This window comes from Pezoporus flaviventris, unplaced genomic scaffold (genome assembly GCF_033815535.1).
Source record: "Pezoporus flaviventris isolate CSIRO_AGI_PZ_B2104156 unplaced genomic scaffold, CSIRO_AGI_Pfla_v1 ptg000001l, whole genome shotgun sequence".
In the NCBI taxonomy this organism is placed as follows: Eukaryota; Metazoa; Chordata; class Aves; order Psittaciformes; family Psittacidae; genus Pezoporus; species Pezoporus flaviventris.
In genome coordinates this window covers 42135424-42157782 of record NW_026892549.1, presented here as the reverse complement: position 1 = coordinate 42157782, position 22359 = coordinate 42135424, and the positions used below count along the sequence as shown (strand labels likewise).

General features: G+C 41.9%; 2 protein-coding genes across 5 annotated transcripts in view; both read left to right on the top strand.

Annotated features, from left to right (window-relative positions):
- The window catches only part of PDE11A (phosphodiesterase 11A), a 142020-nt gene extending 126591 nt beyond the window's left edge, over nucleotides 1-15429 (top strand). For 2 of the 4 annotated variants that reach the window (XM_061454276.1, XM_061454260.1), the window contains exon 20: nucleotides 12842-14373. In XM_061454276.1, the coding sequence (XP_061310260.1) occupies nucleotides 12842-13003 (162 nt within the window). In that variant the 3' untranslated portion in view covers nucleotides 13004-14373. Of the gene's footprint in view, nucleotides 1-637; nucleotides 2661-12841; nucleotides 14374-15195 lie in introns of those variants that run through there. The other 2 variants (XM_061454250.1, XM_061454269.1) reach the window with 2 other exon arrangements.
- A 3964-nt stretch (nucleotides 15430-19393) lies between these two features.
- LOC133269674 (intraflagellar transport protein 70A1-like) lies at nucleotides 19394-21986 on the top strand. Its single transcript, XM_061454238.1, has one exon. The coding sequence runs from the start codon at nucleotides 19442-19444 to the stop codon at nucleotides 21440-21442; it is 2001 nt and encodes a 666-aa protein (XP_061310222.1). The 5' UTR covers nucleotides 19394-19441; the 3' UTR covers nucleotides 21443-21986.
- Nucleotides 21987-22359: the final 373 nt, after the last annotated feature.

Here is a 22359-nt window from a genome sequence, read left to right as displayed (position 1 = left end):
CTTGGAGTTTCCTCTTTCAGTCATGCTTCCACATGGACTGTGTGGATGCTCGATATAAGTGCTCAAGTACTACTTTATTAATGCTGTAGACGACCAAAATAATGCTTCTCTCTTTTCGGATTAAGCCAACTTCAGAATCTGACTTGTATAATATAAGCTTCATAATTTTAACTTTTTGTCTCTTACCTGTACAGAAAGCAGAGCTACATAAGCAGGATAAATCCAAAATAACACTGTAGAAATGCAACTATCAATAACCACGTCAGCCACTCTTCCACTTACTCACTGAAACCGCACAGACCACCTTATGCCACTAAAGACTACCAATTTTACCACTGAGAACATTGGGGTGTTCTCGCTAGGCAGTTTTGGGGAACTGAAACACATTCTCCCTGTTACCACTGTACCCTAAACTGCCTCACATATCCAAGCAATGAATGGGTCTGTGATGATACAAAGCCAAGAGGTGGAAAGCAGGTACCAACTCTCATGTTAACACTAAACTGCTGAATTTGTGCCTGAATATAGCTTTTCTACACACAAATAAAAAATGAATTGGCAGTTCTTTTTCATTTTATAGGCCAGACACATCACCAATAACATACAGTGTGCTTCCCTTGCTCTCTATACCTTGTAGCACCTGAGGCTGACACTGTGACAATGAAATGACTGCCCACCAGCAAAGGCAACTCCTGTTGTGTGACATGGACAACATGCACTTGGGTGAACAGCAAGGCGTGCTACTGCCTTGGCAGCAGATCTTGTCCCTTTCTCAGGACAGTCTTTGTCACGATGAAATAAATTAAAGCTACAGCTTCAAATAATTAAAGCAGAGCAAGCACAGAAGAATATAAATCGGTATTTTTTTAAAATGCCAAGATCATTCTGTGCAATGGAGGTGGGGGGATGACAACTGACCTTAGACAACAACTCTTAAAAAGAAAGTTCCTTACAGTATAATAGTACATATTACACTAGAATGCATATTGTACCAGAATTCACATTTGTAATAGCATCTGTAATCCAAAAATGTATGTTAAAGCAGGAAGAACTGATAATCAGCCCATCTTCTGCATGAGGAAACTATATCAGAGCATTAAAGCTCTGGTTAGTTAGCTCCATCTTAGCAGGAGATCTCTGGGGAGTATATTCGCATCTGATTTCCCTGCTTTCTGCTGTCTCTGCATCATGCTGTGCAGCTATTAGCCTGCTGCTCAACAACTTAAAAAAGAGACACCATCAAACCTGGAAGTCATTGCAGCACCAGCCTTAGGGGTAAACAGCAAACTTGATGTCATAGTACCACACTGCGGGAGATTCTCTTCAATGTGGAGCCAAGTTTTAATTTTCATATCCAGCTTAATCAAACCTCAATACACATATCACATCAGCAATGTATTCAGACATTGTAAATCCTCCATTTAGGGCTGGCTGAACATTACAAGTAGGAACAAGTCCTAGATTTTTTTTTTCCTTCTAAATACAATCTTTAAAATTCTAGCCATTGTGCTATGTCGTAGGGACTGCATGTGGGGAGAGAATGAGTTACACCATTACAAATACAACATAAAGAGGCAGAGTGGCAGCTGACAAATTGGTAAAATCTTAGCAGTACTTATATTGCTCACTAGCAAAGTGCTTATAAAAACCGTATGTTTGAAATAAACATTTGACACTCATTTTGATACCAGAATTACAGCATTAAACCGTAGAGAACAAAATGAAGGCTTTTGCAAGTAGTTTTTTCCATCCTAGCGATTAAAAGTCCTGAAAACCATGTGCCCATATCTTAGCACCCAGAGCCCCGAAGGGAACACTGTGGGGAACATGTGCATGCATTCCGAAACAGTTGCTACAGCAGGACCTAATGCTATTTGACACCCTCACAGCAGAGATGGTCCCAGCAACTCCCATTACACTCCCAACTCCCAAATGCTGGCAACTCCCATTAAAGTCAAACAGGAGATCAGCAAAGCACCCTGAAATTTTCTTTGCCTAGGAGTAGGCTACTCTTGGAAGCTGCACTTGTCTGAAGTATGCAATGCAGAAGGAACTCCACAGCCCAAAATTCCAGGGGTGGTCTGACACCACCCCACTGGCCCTAATGCCACTGACAGTACTGTAACAGACCTGTATCTTCTCCACAGTGCATACTTATGAGTGAGGCTACATACCAGAATGGCCACAAGGAACGTTTTATACTTAAAATTTGCAGAGCATTTTAGAGTATTATGGCCTTCCTAGCCTCATTTCTTTTTCCACCATTCTCAAACACTCTGTGGGAGATTTGGCTCTACCTCCTCTCCTTATGCATCTGCTCTCTACATTTCCTTAATGTAATTAAGACAGACCATTTTGAGGTGCAGTTCTTCTCCCAAGGAAAGGACAATGAAGTCTCTTTTATTGGAAGATGTTTATCGCATCCCTCTGCTTACCTGGGTAGAACTGTTTCCCAAGTTTGGACCCTTTCTGTGAGAAGGCTTACAAGTGACTAGCGAAACATCAAGATCTGTGCCACTTCCATTAGCAATCCCACCTGCCCCTTGGAATGCCTGTCCAACTCAGAAGAAGGAATGTCAGGAATACACTAAACATGCTACACCGTAAGTTAACATGCAGCTTGAAGCTGAATGTAGATATATAATGATAGCTGGGGATATTAAAAAATAAAAATAGCAAGAATTATACACAACTCGATTTCTCATATCCAACTGCCTAAATCCAAAACCTTTTTGTGTTTGTTTGCTCTGTTAGCCGACTCTGCTCTTGGCACAAGGTAAGCCATGGCTTGCTCTACTCCCTTGCTCTCGCCCACATCTACAGCTCAGTGTGGGAATCAAGCCACCTCCAATTTCAAGATACCTTAGCAATCAAATCTGCTTCCTTCACAGTATGGATCAAAGATTTGAAGATAAGCGCTTCCCAATTTTTTGTTCATTGCTTTTTATTACTCTTGGGACATTATAATTTTATTGAATTTACTTTTTTGTTACTGTAGTGATCACTGCTCACAGTATTTTTATACGACAGTGGAGTTTTTACCTTGAGTAGCAGAACAGCCATCCATTTACTCTGAAGCTCTGCTTTTAGGGCCTTTAGTTACGCTTTAACGCGTCACATTTGCTCTTCATTCAAAAATGTCACCAAGAAAAGCATTCATCAGTAGAGATGAGAAACAAACTTATTAGAATAATAATTTAAAGAAAAACATGGTTTTGTTTTTTTTTTTTGCACTGTAGAGCATTTCAAATTTACTAGTGCAGCTTCAGGATGAAGTAATCATCCAGGGTTTTTTTTGTTGTAATATTCTGTGAAGGTGAAACACATACAACTATAGCAGAAAATCTAAGACATCCCACTGGAAATAAAAGCACTACAGCTACACTGACAGCTGTGTTCACTACACAGAAAAAATATTCCGTACTTATCTGGACATACATGTTTGTGTAACAGGAAATAAAATATTGATCATTAGACAAATTACCTCTCTGTCCCTCCAGCAAAGAGATGCTAAGAGCTTCAGCACTAACAGATTTCTCTCCTGGGCTCTGTGGTTTGGGTGTACCTAAAACAGGATCTGGCACAGATTTTTTTTTCACTGAACTCAGATTAATTTATTTATGGGGAGCAGACAGAGTGGGAGACCGAAGATCTTACTCTTTTTAATCATTATTTTTCTCACAAACAACATCAAAGCTGCAGCGATTCACATCAAACAAAAGACGCTAACAGAAGCCCAGCTCTGTTCACAGCATTGTTAGGCAGAGACAGTAACACCATGAATAGCAGGGCCAAAGGCCATGCACTCTGCTTCTGGGCAGATAAATACATAGTCAGGTAGTCACTGACAATGACAGCAGCTATTTAAATTTAAGGGAGATGTCTTTGTGGAAGATAAAGAAGCTCGCGGCTTTTACAACTTATGCGTGCCTGAGATTGCCCTGCTCACCTCTACCCTGGTACTCCATTTTAGTGTTATTTTTAGTGCTATTCAAGATTTTCTTGGGTATTGAGAGCTTTAAACATATAATAGTATCTACAGAAGTGAATTTGCATTACTCCATCCAGGATTCTAGGGGGAATCTGGGAAAAGTAGAAACAATTATGCTTAGCCTAGCAAGTACTTTAAATGTTGTGAATGGAATGTAGAGGAACAGAGTTCTTTATCACACTGTTTCCCTGTACTCAGAAAGAAATCTAATCAGACCTTCAAGAGCTCCGATATGCCTGTTTTCCTACAGGAGATAACATTTGGCCTTGTAATTAAATCTATTATTAGAGTATGATGGTGTAGCTGCAAAAGCATCTATTCTACTTCTAAGATTACATGCATAGGGTATCATAAATGCTAGAGCCTTTGAAAAGCATAAGAAAAAATTACACAGAAATGCCCCAAAATCATGGCTACCTCCATGCTTTAACTTCTCCAGTTTGAGTTGACTTTGACTTCTTTGACACATGAATTGCAAGTGCACAGACTGAGATTTTTTTCACCAAAAAAAAGTGTATACTCTAGTTAGTTACAATATAAGGAGGGAGATTAACCTTTCAATTATCTTCAATAGCAGAGAAGAATCACGCTTGCACAGCTACGTCCCAATGCAGCCCTTCCTCAGTTACAACTGCTATCCCTTTCCCTCATTCCTTCAATTACAATTTTACATAAGGAAATATTGTATAAGAAATTCAGTGTTTGAACCACTCCTCTAGAAGTCCTGCTTGTCCACAATGGACTGTATGAAATGGCCAAGTCCTTACTCAAGCAGGAAGCACTGGATGCAGCCAACACAACCACATTTTCCTTCGGATGTTTCTGCCTCTCTATACAGTCAGAACTGAAAAACTTGTAAAATTATTTTTTGTCTATCTAAATGAACATTTTGGCAATGGCTTGCTGTACCCACCATTCACCCATACCTGGGATTGTTGGTACAGAAGTCAGAGCTCAGCTGTTCCATTTTAAGTTTGCAACTAGTCAGGGGGCAGGGGTAGCACTAGGTGCTGAGCTGTTCACCATGAGCAATACTCAGACATTCCCTGACACATGTTCACAAAGTTGTTGAAAAGGCAATCAGGACTAAGCTATTCAAAAGAAATACATTCACAGGAAGCAATTTGATCAGCTGTGTGCGATTCTCGCCAAAATCGGTTTTTTCCTTTACAGCATGTTGAGGGAAGAGAAAGATAACTTTCAACAGATCCTAAAGAATCCATGAAGGTGCACACTTCTGGCAGGGCTTATTTCTGACATTTGATTTGGACACAGAGAGAGAATGCATCTATGCTTCCAGGGACTGCCTGGCTGACAAGGATTAGTAAGGCAGATAGACTCAGGATGCAGCATGCGATACACCATGGACTGAGGCTGCACAGACATTGGCAGATCAAATTAGTCTCACTTTCTGTTGAAATCCAGGGGGTAACATTATCCAAGGAAGAGCAGGTGCAACATATTCTGCTGTCTTTGTAAGAAATTTGCTTCAGAGGAAACTTAATCAGGCCAAATGCCAGTGCTGGGGGGAGTCAGTAGCTGAAGATTATGTTAGGAATAAGAGTTTGTCCCAGAGAAAGGAGCTTCTGGCACTGCAGAAGGATCTTTCTGTAGCCTTGAAAGAGGAACATAACTAGGTTCAGCACTTCTGTTGCCTTGTTGCTTGTCTACTAATGATGAATCTAAATGAGGCCACCTGGAATGAATTCTCTTGTATTTTCAGAAATACTCAGATATTATGACTGTATCACAACTTCCAGTAACAGAATAAACATCAGCAAACTGTTTTTCCTTACCTCATGCCTTTAACTTAAGGGCCTGTGGTTTTCTGCTACTTTTGTACTCAGAGAGAGCAAAGGTGAAGTGCTAATATACAAGAAAGAAAAACCAGGAACAGAAGAAAAAATGCTTTTCTTTGCAATTCCCTTCTAAGTCACTGTTTCATAGTATAATAGGGAAAGGCATAGTTTTGGTGGCTTCAGAGCAAGTATTTTTGTGTCTATGAAGACCATGAACATCTTTTTACAATGGGCACAAAGGAGTGATTCATTTTGCTTTGGGAAATTAACAGAATTATTATTTTTGCTAGGATTTTTGTGATTTGGCAGGATTATTGATGAAACATTGCATCACTCTCAATAAATTTAGGAATTTACAAGATTTTCCAAGTTGCTTAGAGGAGACGGCAGAAACAAGTACTTTTTCCCTTCAAGCCAGAGTACTTCAACTTATTTCTCAAAGTCATCTGATGCCAAAGAAGTCTCAACTGAAAGGGCAGGTCATCAACAAAGGTATTTAGGAGAAAACAGAAAAAAAAACATTTGCCAAAGGCTTTCAGCCTGATCTGTAAGAAAAATAACTCACAATATTACAATTTCTGTTGCTGTCTTATTTAGAATTATCTGCCCAATGTGTTATGCAGTCATGTATGGAAATGTGTATAAAGATCTGAGGAAGTAGATTGAAAAGTTGGCAGATAACGTAGAAGAGACAGCCAATAGAGGGAACTCAAATTATACAGCAAATCTGAAAGAAGATAGATGGATAATTTAACAGCCATTCAGTTTTCAAGAAAGACAAAGCACAAACTACATTGCATCAGAAAAGGACTAGAAATGATGATGGATGAAATGCTTCAAGTAAGTGTTTAACACAACAGAATCACTACAGAATTCCCAGCTGAGGGCAAATTCAAAGAACTAAATAAGCATATGAGACTGATACAGTTTGAAGAGTTTTTCAAAATCCATTTAATAGCAAGGCATAAGACATTGATCAGCTGCTTGGTTAAGATGTTGAAAGGAAGAGTTAGAAACACTCTGTCTCTTGCATGCTTTAGACACAGAATCAAAACCATAAACAGCAGAAACAAATAAGTAGTTGTTTATGAAATAATAACTCTTCCTGTTCTGAGCAAACCCTTGGTTTCATGAAATTATTATGAACAGATGAATCATTTACAACTATAGCAACACATCAGTTGAGCTACTTCAGTAGTTACCCAGGGAATAATACTTCAGTATTACTCTTTCCATTTGACAACATTTGGCTACCAGGAACACTGTACACTTTCCTCCCTGAAGTACCTGGCACATCTTACCAGTGGAGAATCCTACTTTATAATCGTTCCTTTATAGTATGCATGTTTACTTACAAAGGAGTGCAACATCATTCTTGCTAATGTAGCATCACCAGAAAGAAGCATAACACTAATTCACAGAGGAAGAGCAGAACACTTGTGTATGTCTCAGATCCCTTTCCAGTCACAACTGACTTACTTCTACACTGCTAACAATTTCTATAGAGAAGCTAAAAGAAACTCCTGCTTTCTATAAGGGGACTCAGTGGTATATCCCTTTCATCCAATTACATATTTAGGCATCAGAAAAAAATCCCTGGCAGAAATGCAAGAGTAATGCACTGATGCATTACGCACTCAATGATCTGGACCCCTCCTCAGTAAGCTCCAGAAGGAATAAACAAAGTCTCCTTCAACTATGAGGAGAGTGCAGTAATTTACATTTATTCATTAACTCAACAGCTCCCAAGTATTTTTTCTGGAATATAATGATTAAATATGGCCTTGAAGTAGTAGGGCAAATAATGAATTCACGTACACCTACAACCATAGAAGTTAGTCCTTATATTTTCTCTGTATCACTTTATCTTCTGTATTCTACCTATAAAAGGTAGAATTGCAGCAGTCTTTTTGATTTTTTTGTACATGGATGTATATAAAGAAATATTTTTGAGCTTTCAAAACAGCTTCCATCGAGCATTTGTATTATGAAGATCAAATCTGTGGATGACTGCAGTACAGATTCCTTTCTATTTGAACTAATCTGAAGTTCAAGGACTTTCAGATAGATGGCTCACCTTTGGACTATGTATTCTCACATGAAAGCCACTTCAGCAAAACTCAGGAGTCCAATTCAGCTTTGCTGTAACTGGTCATGACTCTCTTGACTTCAGCAATGCTTCATATGCTTACAAAAGGTCTGAATTTATCCCTATGGTTTCTCGGTCACTGGTCCTCCCTTCCAACTCAGAAACTGCCTACATAATAAAAGTGATTCATTAGAAACCGCTGGGTTCCAAAGTAGAGTGAACATTGAGACCTATAACTTTCTTATATGTGCTCAGTCATAAAAATGAATTTATATGGTCTTATTCCATGAACTCACTTTACAAATATTAGACCCACAACCACACTTCCGTGAGTTGTAATCTTGTCAAAGCTCATAAGTTAAGCAAGGTCAGAATTGGTCAATATTTGGATGAGAGCCCCCAGGGCAGGGGGAGGGAGATAAGTATATACTCTGGAGTTCCTGCTGCATTTGTAAGCTCTGGCTCCTCTTTGAAAGGATTTTGTATTAGTCTTAGAATACAACAGAATATTTTGTATTTGCCTTAGCAATAGTTTAGGCTCTGGCCATATCTATGCTGCATCTTGGCTATTTCAGCTAACATCTTTTTCCAGAGATGAAGATTATGTAGCAGATGAAATCCTCTCCCCCACTACCACCCTTTAACCCAGTGTGCAGCTCTACAAACAAAATGCCTCTACTGTTACCCATCACCCTCTCCCTGAAGCGTTTATTTCTACTTATATTACTTCTGCATTCTCTATGCTTTATCTAGCAAAATATACCTAAAAAATACAGCTCTATACCCAAGAAAAAGCACTCTCTCCTCCTTACCTTCTCCCACAGTTTCCTCTGAGTATCCCATACTCTCTCCTCTTCTTACCTTCCCCCATAAATAACTCCCTCTGAATATCTCATGCTCTCCCACCCTTTTGAGCTCTTCCTTCAGGTACCCTGCCCCTCTCCCAGGTGCATGCCATGTAGTGCTCAAGTACCTTTAACCTTTCATTGTGCTGGAGGAGCTTATATGTAAAAGGACCTTTTGCTATATCTTGTGAAAGTATGCTGTAGGCAGAGTAGTATGTAGTCAGAAAAGACATAAATAATTGAAGGTGGGAAGAAAAAGCATTATACAGTAATTTTCTGAGAAACAGCTTAGCCACATATCTGAGGTAACATATGGACACAGAAGGGAACTGCAAACCTACCTGGCTTTTCCTAACACTGGAGTGCACAGACGCCAGCATGACTGCTCTTTCAGCACACTTTGTCACTCTATTAGGAACAGCTTTTACAGTAGAGGGGATAAAATGGGAAAGGTCACCAATCTTGTACCTAGCAAAGCAGCTGTGTTACAGTGGAAGGACTGCAAGTGGGCATGTAGGTCACAGGTGGAGAGAGGGGAACCCCTCAGGCAGGGGTTCCCTCACCCCCCTGCACTGCATGGCTGCTGCCTGCCAGCTCACAGCCTGCCCCCTGCATCAAGGGGGGATGAGGAAGGGCACTTCTGGAGCTATAGGTTTATGTGGTGGTATGCCATGTCAGACAGCTGCTGAAGACCTCTTCCTAGTAAAGCAAGTAATAAATCCGGTGTTAAGAAGCTGGATACCAAATTAGACAGATCACTAGCAAAGCTGTTCCTAAGAGGCACACATCAAATATAGTGGCATGGAGGAGCTGTACATCAAGGGGTTCTCATGCAATAAAATGGGAAGTAAAAAAATGCAGCCAAGAGGTAGAAAACCCTGACCAGGCTACAGCCAAACAAACTTAAACATCTTTGGGAATAAATTGGTGGTTTAATCTGGATCAGGAACAGGTGCTATGACTGTAATTCAGTAAATGGTCGAGAGCCTGCCAGAAGGGAGAAAAATGTGTTGCTTTTGAGATAATTTCCCAGAAGCTTCATAAAAGAAAATTGATTACTGGAGTTTAATAATTAAAACAGGGCCAGATATATAGTAGTCAAATGAGGTTTTAATTACATCTCAAGTAGAAATAAAATCCAATTTGTGTACTTTGTATCAGGAAAGTCTTACTGAAATGCTTTGGTAGCTGGAAAAATAAAATAAAAGCTAATTTCCATAGGAATTATAGTAGTTGGTTTAATTAAAAGATCTGATCAGAATTAAAGAGGCACAGAGTGAAAGGATACTAAATACAGAAGTAGTGGCTTAAACAGCAAATCAATGACTGAATAAAGACATTTTATAGACTAAGTACAAAATCTGCAGTGTCAAGTATCCCTAATATAAATTAATGTGTAACAAAATAAAGTTTCTTTAAATTACCATATATTTTGAAAGTATTTCATAGAATTAATTGCTTGTGCTCTGCTAAAAATGAATATCTAAGAGATGATTTATTCTTTCTTAAATACTCTTTTTATTTAATCAAAGTTAATGTTATTAGTTAGCCATTCCTGTTATTTACTGCACTTGGGTTATCAGACTCTGTAATACCCACTTTGCTATGTATCTCTAAGAAATACATGCATCTACTTTTGGATTTAAAATGTGTTTACAGCTCATAACATACAGTGATTACTGTAGAACTATGAGGTAGCTTGTTGGATCCATTCCCAATCTATTTGGGCTTCTGGTCTCTGCTGTAGTGGATGCAAAGCTAATTGATCTAAACAGCTCAAGCACTCACAGTCCTCCCAGCATTGTACATGAGGAGGCTGTCTCCTACCGTAAGAGTGTGGCAGATGCCTAGGCCTGGAGGGACAAGCACAGCAGTAGGTCCTGCCCAGACCTCTGCATTTGCTCCCTGGCACTAGGATTGAAAACATCATGGTCTTGTGGTCAGTCTTGGCAAAAAAAAAAAGGTACAGAAAGGACACAGACATAGCATGGCCACGCTGAGACAGACAGAGGCCACTGTGCCAATGAGCTGCTTCTCCTCTATGTTCTCTGTAGCAGGTTGCTGTTACAGCATTTATGACAGGAACAGCCTGTACTGCATTTTGTGCTTACAGATGCTGTGGCAGACAGAATGGCCTCTTTGTGCTTACAGACATTTGAAATACACTGATTTTTAAACACTGATTTAAATATAGATTTTTAATTTTTATTTATTTTTTAATCATCTTAAATGTATACTTGGGAAAATACCCCACAAAAACTTTTTCAAGATTTCAGAAATACCAGCAAGCTTAACTGCCAGTGGACGGATACTGGCTTTGCACAGAAAGGATCTAGTATGTTGCTTCTGAGAGCCGAGTATCTAATGTGTGACCTGTAGACACTGTGTTAGCAGTGGTAATGCCTGTGATAATGATAATAGCAATGAGGTTTTTCAGGTATTTTCAGGGTTTTGTAATGTATTACTACCCCCCAGTTTTGGACAACAAATCAGGTTTGAGGAATACACAGTGGTCTGAAATAAAGAGCTAAAAATGGGGAGCCCCGAGCCACGGTGTTGGCAATGTTACAAATTCACATCCATTCTATCAAATAAATGACTGTCACCAGCAAGCAATACTATAATGTGGCAGAGACTGCAGTAAACTCTGCCTCCTACTCCAGGCCCAAGGTTGCAAAATTATCTGCCCACTCTGTGCCATACTCCAAGGAAATAATTTCAAGCAGATTTGCTTCAAGTTCCATACAAATCAGCTTCGTATCCATGGCATGATTTTTCAGAAGTGCTGAGCATTCATATTTGCTACTGAAGTCAACTGAAACTGCAAGTTTTCAGCACATCTTAAAATCAGGCCATTAACCCTTAATTATCATATAATAGCTCAATTAAAAATCTAGCAAGACTTACTTCAGCAGCTAACCAAGCTCCCATGGCTTGCAGACTAGCTATAAAAAAAACAGGTTTTCAGTGGTGTCTGGGCTCCAGGGACCACTTAAAGTGGTTGTTGTTAACCCTGCTATTTAAAACAAACAATGAAAATTATCAACTGTAAAGGTACCTGCTTCCCCTTTCCTTCTTCTCCTTATAATTTTCTTCCCTTCTGGAAAAATAACTTTTGCTGTCTTCTCCATCATTACTTTTGTTTTTTATCTTGCACTAATCCTTTATTTCAAATGACAAATACATAGCTTCCAAGCTATCAGAGAAAACATGATACCCAGCTCACAGCAAAACCCACTTCTTGTTGATCAGAAAAGCCACAAAAGAGTAATAGTCCTCTATCCTGAAAGGGCACATTACATGATCGCTTGGGAGGTAACTGCTTAACCCTTTCTTCATATCCAGGTGCTGCTGTCAATGAGGTTCTGTCTCTCTTTAATGTAGGAACAAAACCAAGTGAAGCACTTGTGGTTTCCACATAGGAATTTGACACTAAACGGGAAGGCAAAATAAACTTCTAGCAAAGGTGTGCAGGAATTACATAGTTTAGGGGCTGATTCACAGCCAGCTGAAAACAGATAAAATGTTCTTACTGGCTCCTGTGAACACTGGACTGGGTATGTAGAAAAGAGGTGATTTTAGTGCAGTCTAAAAAAAGAACTTTATCTATCTAATTTTTTTTTTTATTTTGAGCACATACTAACTTATTTTTTGCCAGCTTTGGAAAGCACAGCACGGCTGTGGCTTACTCATCTACAGGAAATAAGACTCTAGCAGTAAGGAGAATCTGGAAGTTCTTTCAGCTTTGTCCAACTGGACACTGGACCTCTGGCTCACAGATGTCAGCAACCAGATAGTCTCAGGCGCTTGGAGGATGCTTCAGAAGGGCTGTCTTTAAGGATTACAAGAAAGCTAAAGTAGTCGAGCAGCCATTCTGCCACCTTATGGGCTGCTTTTTTTTGACATTTTTGGTGGCTTAAAGCCTCAGGTAAAACAAGTGACATAAAGAGATCTCCATGGGCACAATAAGCTCTATCTGCACAGGAGTTTACAGCTGGGGGTGTGGAGGGCTGGCATATGGTGCAGATTAAACTCTTTTTACCCTGTTACTCCCTGGTCTGTCCATCAAAGGAGTGGAAATATTATCAATATTTTTTTCTCTTTAATCTTCTTCCAGAGTCTGGTGAAGCTGAATGTGAAACTAAAGCCTATGCTGGACTCCATGGTGGTTAACAGAGGTAAATGGGAGGAGCTGCACCAAAAAAGACTTCCTTCTCAGGCGGCATCCTCGTCCTCCCTTTCCTCTAGCTTTACTGTGTCTCTCAAAGACATAAATTAAGCCTGCAAATGTCAGTGTTGCTTTACGGTAAGAGCTGTCTGAAAGGTTTTGGTAAGCTTAGGCCCATGATTTTTTTTAAGAGATGCATTCAAAGGCATGCTTAATTGATTGGATATTATCTTGATAGCAGCATAGCTTGCTTTTACTTAGTGGGCTTAGTGGGACTGAAAGGAAGGCCTGTGGTGAGACTGCGCTGGTATCTGGAGCGACATGGAAGACTTAGCATAAGAAGTATTCATTCAGCTCCACTACATTTCAACTGCTGCTGTAAAAATCTGTAAAGCTGACAACAGACTGAAATATAAGAACTTACAGCTTAATAAAATTAATAAAACAGAGCAGAACTGGGAGGCAAGCTGGTCAATTCATATGCAAGGAGCTGCAGGAAAACAGAATAGTATGTAATTACATTGTTGTTTTGCATCTCTTCAGTACATGTTATGAATCAATTATGCCTGCTTTTGTGATGTCCCTCTCTCTCTTCCCTCCTCTTTTATGCCTGAATGTTCCGAAAAGCCTGCTTTGTATTCTAAAGAAGTATTTTTTTACAACAAAGCTTCTTAGTGATTGATCAGGGCCTTTAGGATTGCCTACCTTTGCTACATTTAAAAAACAAACTTTATTATCTTTAAAAGCACCAACCTGTCCCTGCTTCCCTGAGAAATGCATATTAACGCATTAAATTTCTTAGCAAAGGGAAGTTTGCGTAAAGGCAAAATACTGCAGAGATTCCTCTTTTTTTTTCTTTTAAAAAGTACTCTTTTAACACATTCACTTAAAAAAAAAAAAAAGATTAATGGGCTTTAATGAAAATACAGTACAAATAAAAAAGGAAGTCTATTGCCTTGTCCTTCAGGTTTATATTACATTGAAAAGTAGACCATGGATGAGTCTTTCCAGTATAATTTCCAACTGAAATTTCTATTTTGAAATGGTGGAGAGGAACAACATGACCATACTGGAGTGACTGCCTCTTGCTTCTCTTTCGGTACAATTTAAAATGCTATTACAGCTAGCCCAGCACCAGCCAAGGCTTACATGTAAATGTCTGTGGTAGAGGTGTTCAGAAAAATCTAATCAAACATGACAGGTCACAAAAACAACTATGTCTAGTTCTGTGTGTTGATGCTAGTATTACCTGAAAGTCAGTCTCTTTCCATTAGCGCAAAGATCACTAGTGTAGCAAAACTGTGATCTATGATTTCAGGGTGCTTTCTCTGCTGCATGACTGGACACAAGAGGAGTCATGCTACAGTGCTTACGAGTTCCCATTCATAAGGAAAAAAAGCCTTTGTATTCCATGAAAAATGGGATTCTAAATATAGGGTTGTCTGGCAGCAGAAATTAAAGCTGAATTCAGCTAAGTCTTACACCTGTGCCAAACTCCATTTACTTCAATGGAATTACTTTGAACTGACACCAACTTAATGGAAATGAGGGCCTGGCCCAGCTGACTAGATGCTAAAAAGAGCTTTCCACCTTCCTAAGGAAAGTGAGTCGTTAGCACCTTTGAAAAGCTGACTACTTTTGTCTGACAATCAAACAGAAACAGCAAACAAACCACACAAAACAAACCCGCTCTGTGCAAACAAACCACAGCAAAACAAACCCGCTCTGTGCTAGGGATCTTGTGTATAAGAGAATAGCTGGAGACTGCAGTACCACTGCAAACCAATCTGTTAGTATGCCATTGGATCACAACACCTTCTCTAGCAAAAAGAAGCAGGGAAGGAGCAGAAATGCAGACTCCACAGCAGAGAATACATGCACCAAATGGAAATGTTTCTGCTATTATTTTACCACTTCTTTCTTCCCTGAATAAAGACAGACATAAGATAGCAAGCAGCAAGCCATACAAAACTTACCACCCGTACTTTATAGGAAAAACAGAGACTAGGAATTGCCATAATTCTGGCAGGTACACACACCTTTCCTGAATTTTGATATTGCATATTGCTAAGTATAACATAATTTATAGTGTGTACCCTCCAGCTTCCCTCAAGGTTGAGGCTCCCCTCATTTCCTCTCCCTTTTATTGGCTTCAGTGCACTGTTGCCCCTGGCAACACCCATGATGCAGGGATGGGGATGCAGCAGGGCCACAACCTGACATACAGCTGAAGCTCTAACAATGTCAACCATCAATCAAGTGACTGTTTGTAATTGCCTCCATCTATTTCTCCTGTCTTTCAGTATCTTTGCTATTGTGGGTCAAAATTCAGAAACTGCTGACTAATGTTACGGTTCTGTTCCTCCATCACAAGGAAGAAAATGAGAGAGCACTGCTAGATCTTTATCAAATTGTTCTCAGGCAAACCGAAGCAACCCTACTGAAACCAGGGGGCACAGTACTGCACCTCAGAACAGCATTTGGTCTCTGAAAGTGAAAGAGCTCAATCTTAAAAAAATAACCAACAACAAAAAAAAGCTCTTATACTTTTTTCTTTAACACCTAGTTAGGGAATTTGCAACAGACTTGCATTTTTGTGAGACAAAGAGGATTCTTTGTGGAAGCACGCAGTATAGTAAAGAAACATATTCCAGGTTTCTCATGTTTTAAGATGGTGAAAACCACTTTTTAGCTGGCGCTTACAAGCTTCGTAGACAGAAATTATACCTGCTTTTCATTATTTCTGATAGGGAAACATTTCTCAGTACTCCAGTCAGTTCTGCCAAACTCTTCCAGAATGTGCACAGGAGATGACTCTCTAGGCTATTAAATAGGCATTATCTGTCTTTTACTCATTTCTCTGCCCACTGCACAAGGGGAGATCAAAACCCATTGAGATCAGCTTAGTTCTGGGAGTGCATATAAAGCACAGGTCCACCAGAGGCGAGGGCAAATTAGAGGGCATGAGCAGAAGAGGACAGAGAACCCACTGTTACCCGGGACAATGCTAACGTTGCTTGGCCTTTCCCTGGAGGTGCCCAACACATCTGGTCTGCCTCAGCAAAAAACAAGTCATCACTTTTTTGCCCCAGCAGTTAGTGGAAATTTGGCCTTGAATGAGGGCTCTAGCGTTTACAATTAAAGTGCTAAACTGTGGTGAACATGTGGATCATCTGTAGGGTCATAGGGGCTTGATTCCCCCTAGTTTTGCTTCGAGCTGGTTCAACAGCAATGTTTCTAGGTGTTCTACTGACTAGTGCTAACAGCAGCCTGAATTCAGTCAGGTTTCTTGTCTCCTGAATCACAGGCTGTGCAGTCTCACAGAGGCCAGCCAGCAGCCCTTACTTTATCAGCAGAACATGCTCAGGAGAAAACCTGGGTTTTCATCCCCATCCTCAAAGATAGTTCAGGTCACACAGTAATTCCACTCAGGATTCCCACCTGTGAGACCGCTTAACAAAATCAAATTTTCCTCTCCATAAAAAAGGAAAGCTTTTATTTTCCTGTGTAAGTGCCCTAGCATTACATAGGATAATTGGGAAGGAGCCTTACATTCAAATCCTACTTGAATCTGGAGGAGATTTCAAACTGCAGCTGCACATTCGCCACCAATCTGTGGGGAGTCACAAGGGTGGGCTTGTCTCCTGCCCTCCTCCATAAGCCCCTTACATGTGCCCAGCAAGGAGACAGGATGCCTGCTGGGTACAGCCCAAGCTCCTGCTTCACTCGTGGGAGATGCACAGATCTGACAGACTTTGGTAGAAGAGCTCAGGAGGGGCTTGTATGTACATCCTGCTGGAATGAAATGCTCCCCTGCAACACAACACTGTGACCCCACCAGAAAAACAGAAAAGCTAACACTGTCCAAGGCAAGGAGCCCTGGGGTAGAGGCTCTCCTACTGTGGTTCAGATGGAAGGATTTCCTACCTCCCAAGAACAAGAAGTGGAAGAGGTATCCTTGGCCATACTTTTGAGTAGTAAAATCAGACAATTTCCCTACCTACAGGCAAAACAGAACAGCTTCATAATGTGATCGAGATGGAGACATTTGCTCCTTTCTGTCAGGAGGCAGGCTGGCTCCTGCTCCAAAGCAGACTCGCACTTATATGGCCAGACAGCAGCAGCACAAAGAAGTTTAAGCTGGATGCCTCAGGTGTCAACTGGACACTGAACTCCCCATACAGCTCTGTCGTGCCAGTCGCTACTGCACTGAGGAGGTCGTTAGTATGGTTTGTGCCCTGCAGAAAACAACCACAGAGTAAACGAGTATGTTTCATTTTAGCTCAGGTATTCCTGCAGATGGTGCCCTTGGTACAGCAGGTGCACTTTTCTGGACTGGTGACCTTCCTAACTGCCCCCTCTTATAGTGCACTGCAATCTCATAACGTGCCTGTAGTTATCATCAAAGCCAATACTAGTACTCACAAACTACTTTTGAAAACTGCAACCAGCAGTGCCTAATGCAACTTGTAATATTTAGATGAATTAAACCTGGTGGGAAAATAGGCGTGTTTCAGCCGACACGCCAAATACTTATTTTCCCTTCATAAAATTAAAACGATTTTAGTTACTGGTAGAACATTTATGCATTGAGTGACATTTTAGAACAGGTTTATTTCAAGGTTATGTAAAACATACTAACGGACACTTCCAATGCTTAGAGTTCTGGGCAAGAAAATGTAGTGCGAGAAGATTTCTATTGGCTTTAACAAAGAAACAGAAGATTTTAAGAGTAAAATCATGTGAATGGTTTCTAATATAACAATGAAGTGGGAGGTATAAATCAGCTGAAATGAGACTCCAGAGACTTCCATCACTTGAATGTGCTAGGATTGGAATACATCGCATATACTGCTCATTACCTTTTCTTTCTTGGATTACTTTCTATTTAATTACCCATTTACAAGCATGTTGGTCACTTGTGCGGGGAATATAAGCTCTGAACCTTTGCCTATGGGAAACAACTGACACACACACAGAAATACTGTGTGTATGTTCTAATGCAAGTGAACCCTATGTACTTTCCAAATGTGTAACTTCAGACTTCTGGATCCTTTTTCTTTTTTGCATTTTAAGACCACTGTTTTGCTTTAGTAGATCAAACAATGCTGATTCAGCTTTTTAGAGCATGTTTTTGAAATTAACAACTCAATTTTATTGGTCTCTCTAAAAAAAGAATAATAAATCATTTTAATGGTTTGCTGTGATTTTTATTATTACTATTTTACTTTGAAATAGTGTTGCTGGGATGAATCATACAATTATAGAATGGTTTCGATTGAAAGGGACCTTAAAGATCATCCAGTTCCAACCCCTCCTGCCATGGGCAGGGACACCTTCCACTAGAGCAGGTTGCTCAAAGCCCCGTCCAACCTAGCTATCTGTAGGCAGGTATATATATATTTATATTTATATATGTACGGAACCATATTACTGACTCATGCAAAGAGAAGAGCATGAGAATACATGAGACTAAAGCAACCCAGATAGCATTTTTGAAACAGGACCTCGCAGCCCTTGTTCCTGGGAGCAAATGTAACCTTGCTGGATATTTGGCATTAGCCTGGAATGACCAAAAACCACATACAGCTGGTGACTCCAACAGAGTTATTTACAAGAACAGAAATTGCTCAGGTTGCAGAGTCTGTGATACTGGATATACCATTGGTCAGTAGAAATACGGGGGGGGGGGGGGGGGGGGGAAGGGGGAGAAGGGAAATATCCCCCCAAGAACAATTACATTGTTGAAAAGAATTTCAGAAAAGTTGGAAATTATTTCTTCTACATTTTCACAGCTGCAGGAGAACCGACAGACTGCACTAAGGTAGAAACATCCTTCCTTGCATCAGCCCTAACCTTTGGATCTCACTAGGCTGTAACGGGGATGTTTCCTGTCCAAAAAGCCCAAGACAGAAGTAAAATACCAAGTGGCCTGTGTTCCAGGACTGCATTTTTAGCATAGGTCCCGCTTTTACGCTACCACTCGCTGCTGAAGAGAACTTTCACACAACATTTATGAGTAAACTAGCGGAGCTGGTTCTGATTTTATCCCTTCCAGCTGGCAGCGCAGTCAGGAGGAGTGAACTCTGAGACAATCTCGAATCTCCACAGAACAGCCCTTTCACTGCTCAGGAGGCAAAAGCACGAAAGGGCAGTCAAACACAACAGTACGCCGCTCCTTTCGCGGGCACCACCTCCTATAGACACCACGGCAGCGGCACTCCCTGGCACGCACCGTCCGCGCCATCCGCAGCAGAGGGCCGGAGGGGGAGCTGTCAGAAGGGAGGGAAGTAAAGAGCGCAGCACAGGGAGCCCGGCCCAGGCCCACTCTCGCCCTCATAGGGACCCGACGTGACCCCTCGCACCGTGTCCTCCGCCGCAGGCACTACAGCTCCCAGCGTGCCCCGCGGCGAGCCGGCGGCGCACCACCCGTACGTACCCGCGCTCGCACCGGCGGCGTCTGGGGGAGAGCTTCCGCTCTGGCGGCGCCGTTACCACGGCAGCAGCTCGGGCTTCCGCGCCAGCGTGGCTGTTTCCGTAACAGTGGCGATGGAGGCCGCACCGTTGCCGGACGGGCAGTACACGGCCGTCGTCTACGGGCTCATTGTAGGCGGGAGGTGCGCGGAGGCCGTGTCGCTGCTGAGCCGCGAGCTGCAGAGGAGCTGCCGCTCCCGTGGCGGCCTGTCCCTGCTGGGCTACTGCCACTACCAGCTGCAGGACTTCGCGGCGGCGGCCGAATGCTACGAGCAGCTGGTGGCGCTGCACCCCGAGCTGGAGGCGTACCGGCTCTACCTGGCGCAGGCCCTTTACAAGGCCGGGTTCTATACCGAGGCCCTGCGGGCAGTCAGCCCGCTGCTGGACCTCCCCGCCTACCAGGGCCGTGCCCTGCGTCTGCAGGCGGCCATCCACTATGCCCAGGGAGACCTCCCGGCGGCCAAAAGCCTGGTGGAGGAGGCGCTAGCTGCCGCTGCGGACGGCGGCCCCGGAGCGGCCGAAAATCCCTCGGAGCGTGCTGACGCCGATATCAACCTGGGCTGCCTGCTGTACCAGCAGGGGCGGCACGAAGAGGCCAGCAGCAAGTTTGCTGGTGCCATGCAAGTGTTGGGATACAGCCCTGAGCTGTCCTACAACATGGCGCTCTGCTGCTATGCAGCCAAGCAGTACGCCCCTGCCCTCAAACACATCTCCGATATCATAGAGCGTGGCATCAACCAGCACCCAGAGCTCAGCGTAGGCATGACCACCGAGGGCATCGATGTCCGCAGCGTAGGCAACACTATGCTCCTGCACCGCACGGCCCTGGTAGAGGCCTTCAACCTCAAGGCGGCCATTGAGTACCAACTGCACAACCTGAAAGCAGCCCAGGAGGCCCTCACAGATATGCCGCCAAGGGCTGAAGAGGAGTTGGATCCAGTCACGCTGCACAACCAAGCATTAATGAACATGGACAGCCAACCCACTGAAGGGTTTGAGAAGCTGCAGTTTCTTCTGCTGCAGAACCCCTGTCCACCAGAAACTTTCGGAAACTTGCTGCTACTCTACTGCAAGCATCAGTACTATGACCTGGCAGCTGATGTGCTAGCAGAGAATGCCCATCTGACCTACAAACTGCTCACACCTTACTTGTACAACTTCTTGGATGCCATTATTACTTGTCAAACTTCCCCTGAGGAGGCTTTCTACAAGTTAGATGATTCAGCAGGGATGATGACTGAGCAGCTGAGAAAACTCATGAAGCAAGTACAGGAAGCTAGGCAAAACTGGGATGATGAAGCTATAAAAAGGGCAGTTAATGAGTATGATGAGACTCTGGATAAATATGTAGCAGTCTTGATGGCCCAGGCAAAGATCTACTGGGACATGAAGAACTATGCAATGGTAGAAAAGATTTTCCGCAAATCAGTGGAGTTCTGTAACGAACATGAGGTGTGGAAGCTCAATGTGGCTCATGTGCTCTTCATGCAAGACAACAAGTATAAAGAGGCTATTAGTTTCTATGAGCCAGTAGTTAAAAAGCACTATGACAACATTCTTGATGTTAGTGCCATTGTGTTAGCTAACCTCTGTGTCTCCTACATCCTGACAAGCCAGAATGAAGATGCAGAGGAACTGATGAAAAAGATCGAGCAGGGAGAAGAGCAGATGTCTTATAATAATCCTGATAAAAATATCTACCATTTTTGCATTATCAATCTAGTCATCGGGACCCTCTACTGTGTGAAGGGAAACTATGACTTTGGCATAACAAGGGTCATTAAAAGCCTGGAGCCGTATAACAAAAAACTGAGCACTGATACATGGTATTACGCCAAACGGTGTTTCCTGTCCTTGCTGGAGAACATGTCCAAGCACATGATCATGCTATGTGACAGTGTTATTGAAGAGTGCATTCAGTTTCTGAAGCAATGTGAGCTGTATGGAAGAAACATTCCAGCTGTCATTGAGCAGCCCCTTGAAGAGAAGAGGTTGCACAGTGGAAAAAACACAGTTACCTATGAGGCCAGGCTTTTGAGGGCACTGATGTACAAGATCACTGGGTGGACTCCCTAAATGGTGATCCCCTATAGCTGAAATGAGAACTTTGTGTCTGTTCTTTTCTGATGCTTATAAGGTGGTGCTCACCCTGGTAGTCCATAGCAGGGTGGGTTTCTCTTGATCGCTTATCTTTAAGGATTTTGTCCGGTATTTGAACATCCAATGGAAAATAGAACATTTGCACAAAAGTAACCTGCACCAAATAAGGAGGGGCATTCTCAGTAATCTGGCATGTTAAATACACCTTAAGATGTGTTGACCAAGAACTTCAGTACAGAAATATAGTTTTATAAAATATTATATATATAAAATACATATTTTATATGTATTTTGATCAAGATTCTTTTCATTGGTTGACAGTTGAAAAGAATTTGTTACCCACCTCTTTCAGCACAAAAATTGAAGAAGCAGTTGTTTCAATTCTCTAATTTGTGCCTCTGTAGGAAATGTTTTTCTTCTGCTTTTTCCACAGTATTTTTAATGTGTTACAGACCATGTCTATAGTATATTTAAGCGCAAAAAATGGCTTTATAATAAAAATCAGTCCTACAAAGATTAACATCGCCTTTTGCTAATTTGGTAATAATGCACGAGTATTCTGGCAGATTGTATACCTAATACAGGGACCATGTATATGTTCCATGTGTATTAGGAGGCTACCTCAGTGTAGGCCTTCCCTTGCAGTAAAGTTTTTTTATGACTGGACCTAACTGGCTTCAGAGGCACAGCTCAGTGCTGCCTCTTGGCCTCTGCACCCCCAGGTGCCCATCCCTGCACCGTCCCAGTGGCAGCTGTTGCTCTGCAGACCTGTTTGGTAGCAAGTGCTTACTTAGTAACAGTCCTGTTTGCAGCCTGGCCTGTCCCTTCGATCCAAATACCATTCCTAAAATACAGCAGTTTCTTGTAAGAGACTGTGAATGTGAAATTATTTT

Bases quoted from the DNA above. Each gene is read 5' to 3' on its own strand.
- LOC133269674 (XM_061454238.1), top strand. From the start codon at position 19,442: ATGGAGGCCGCACCGTTGCCGGACGGGCAGTACACGGCCGTCGTCTAC.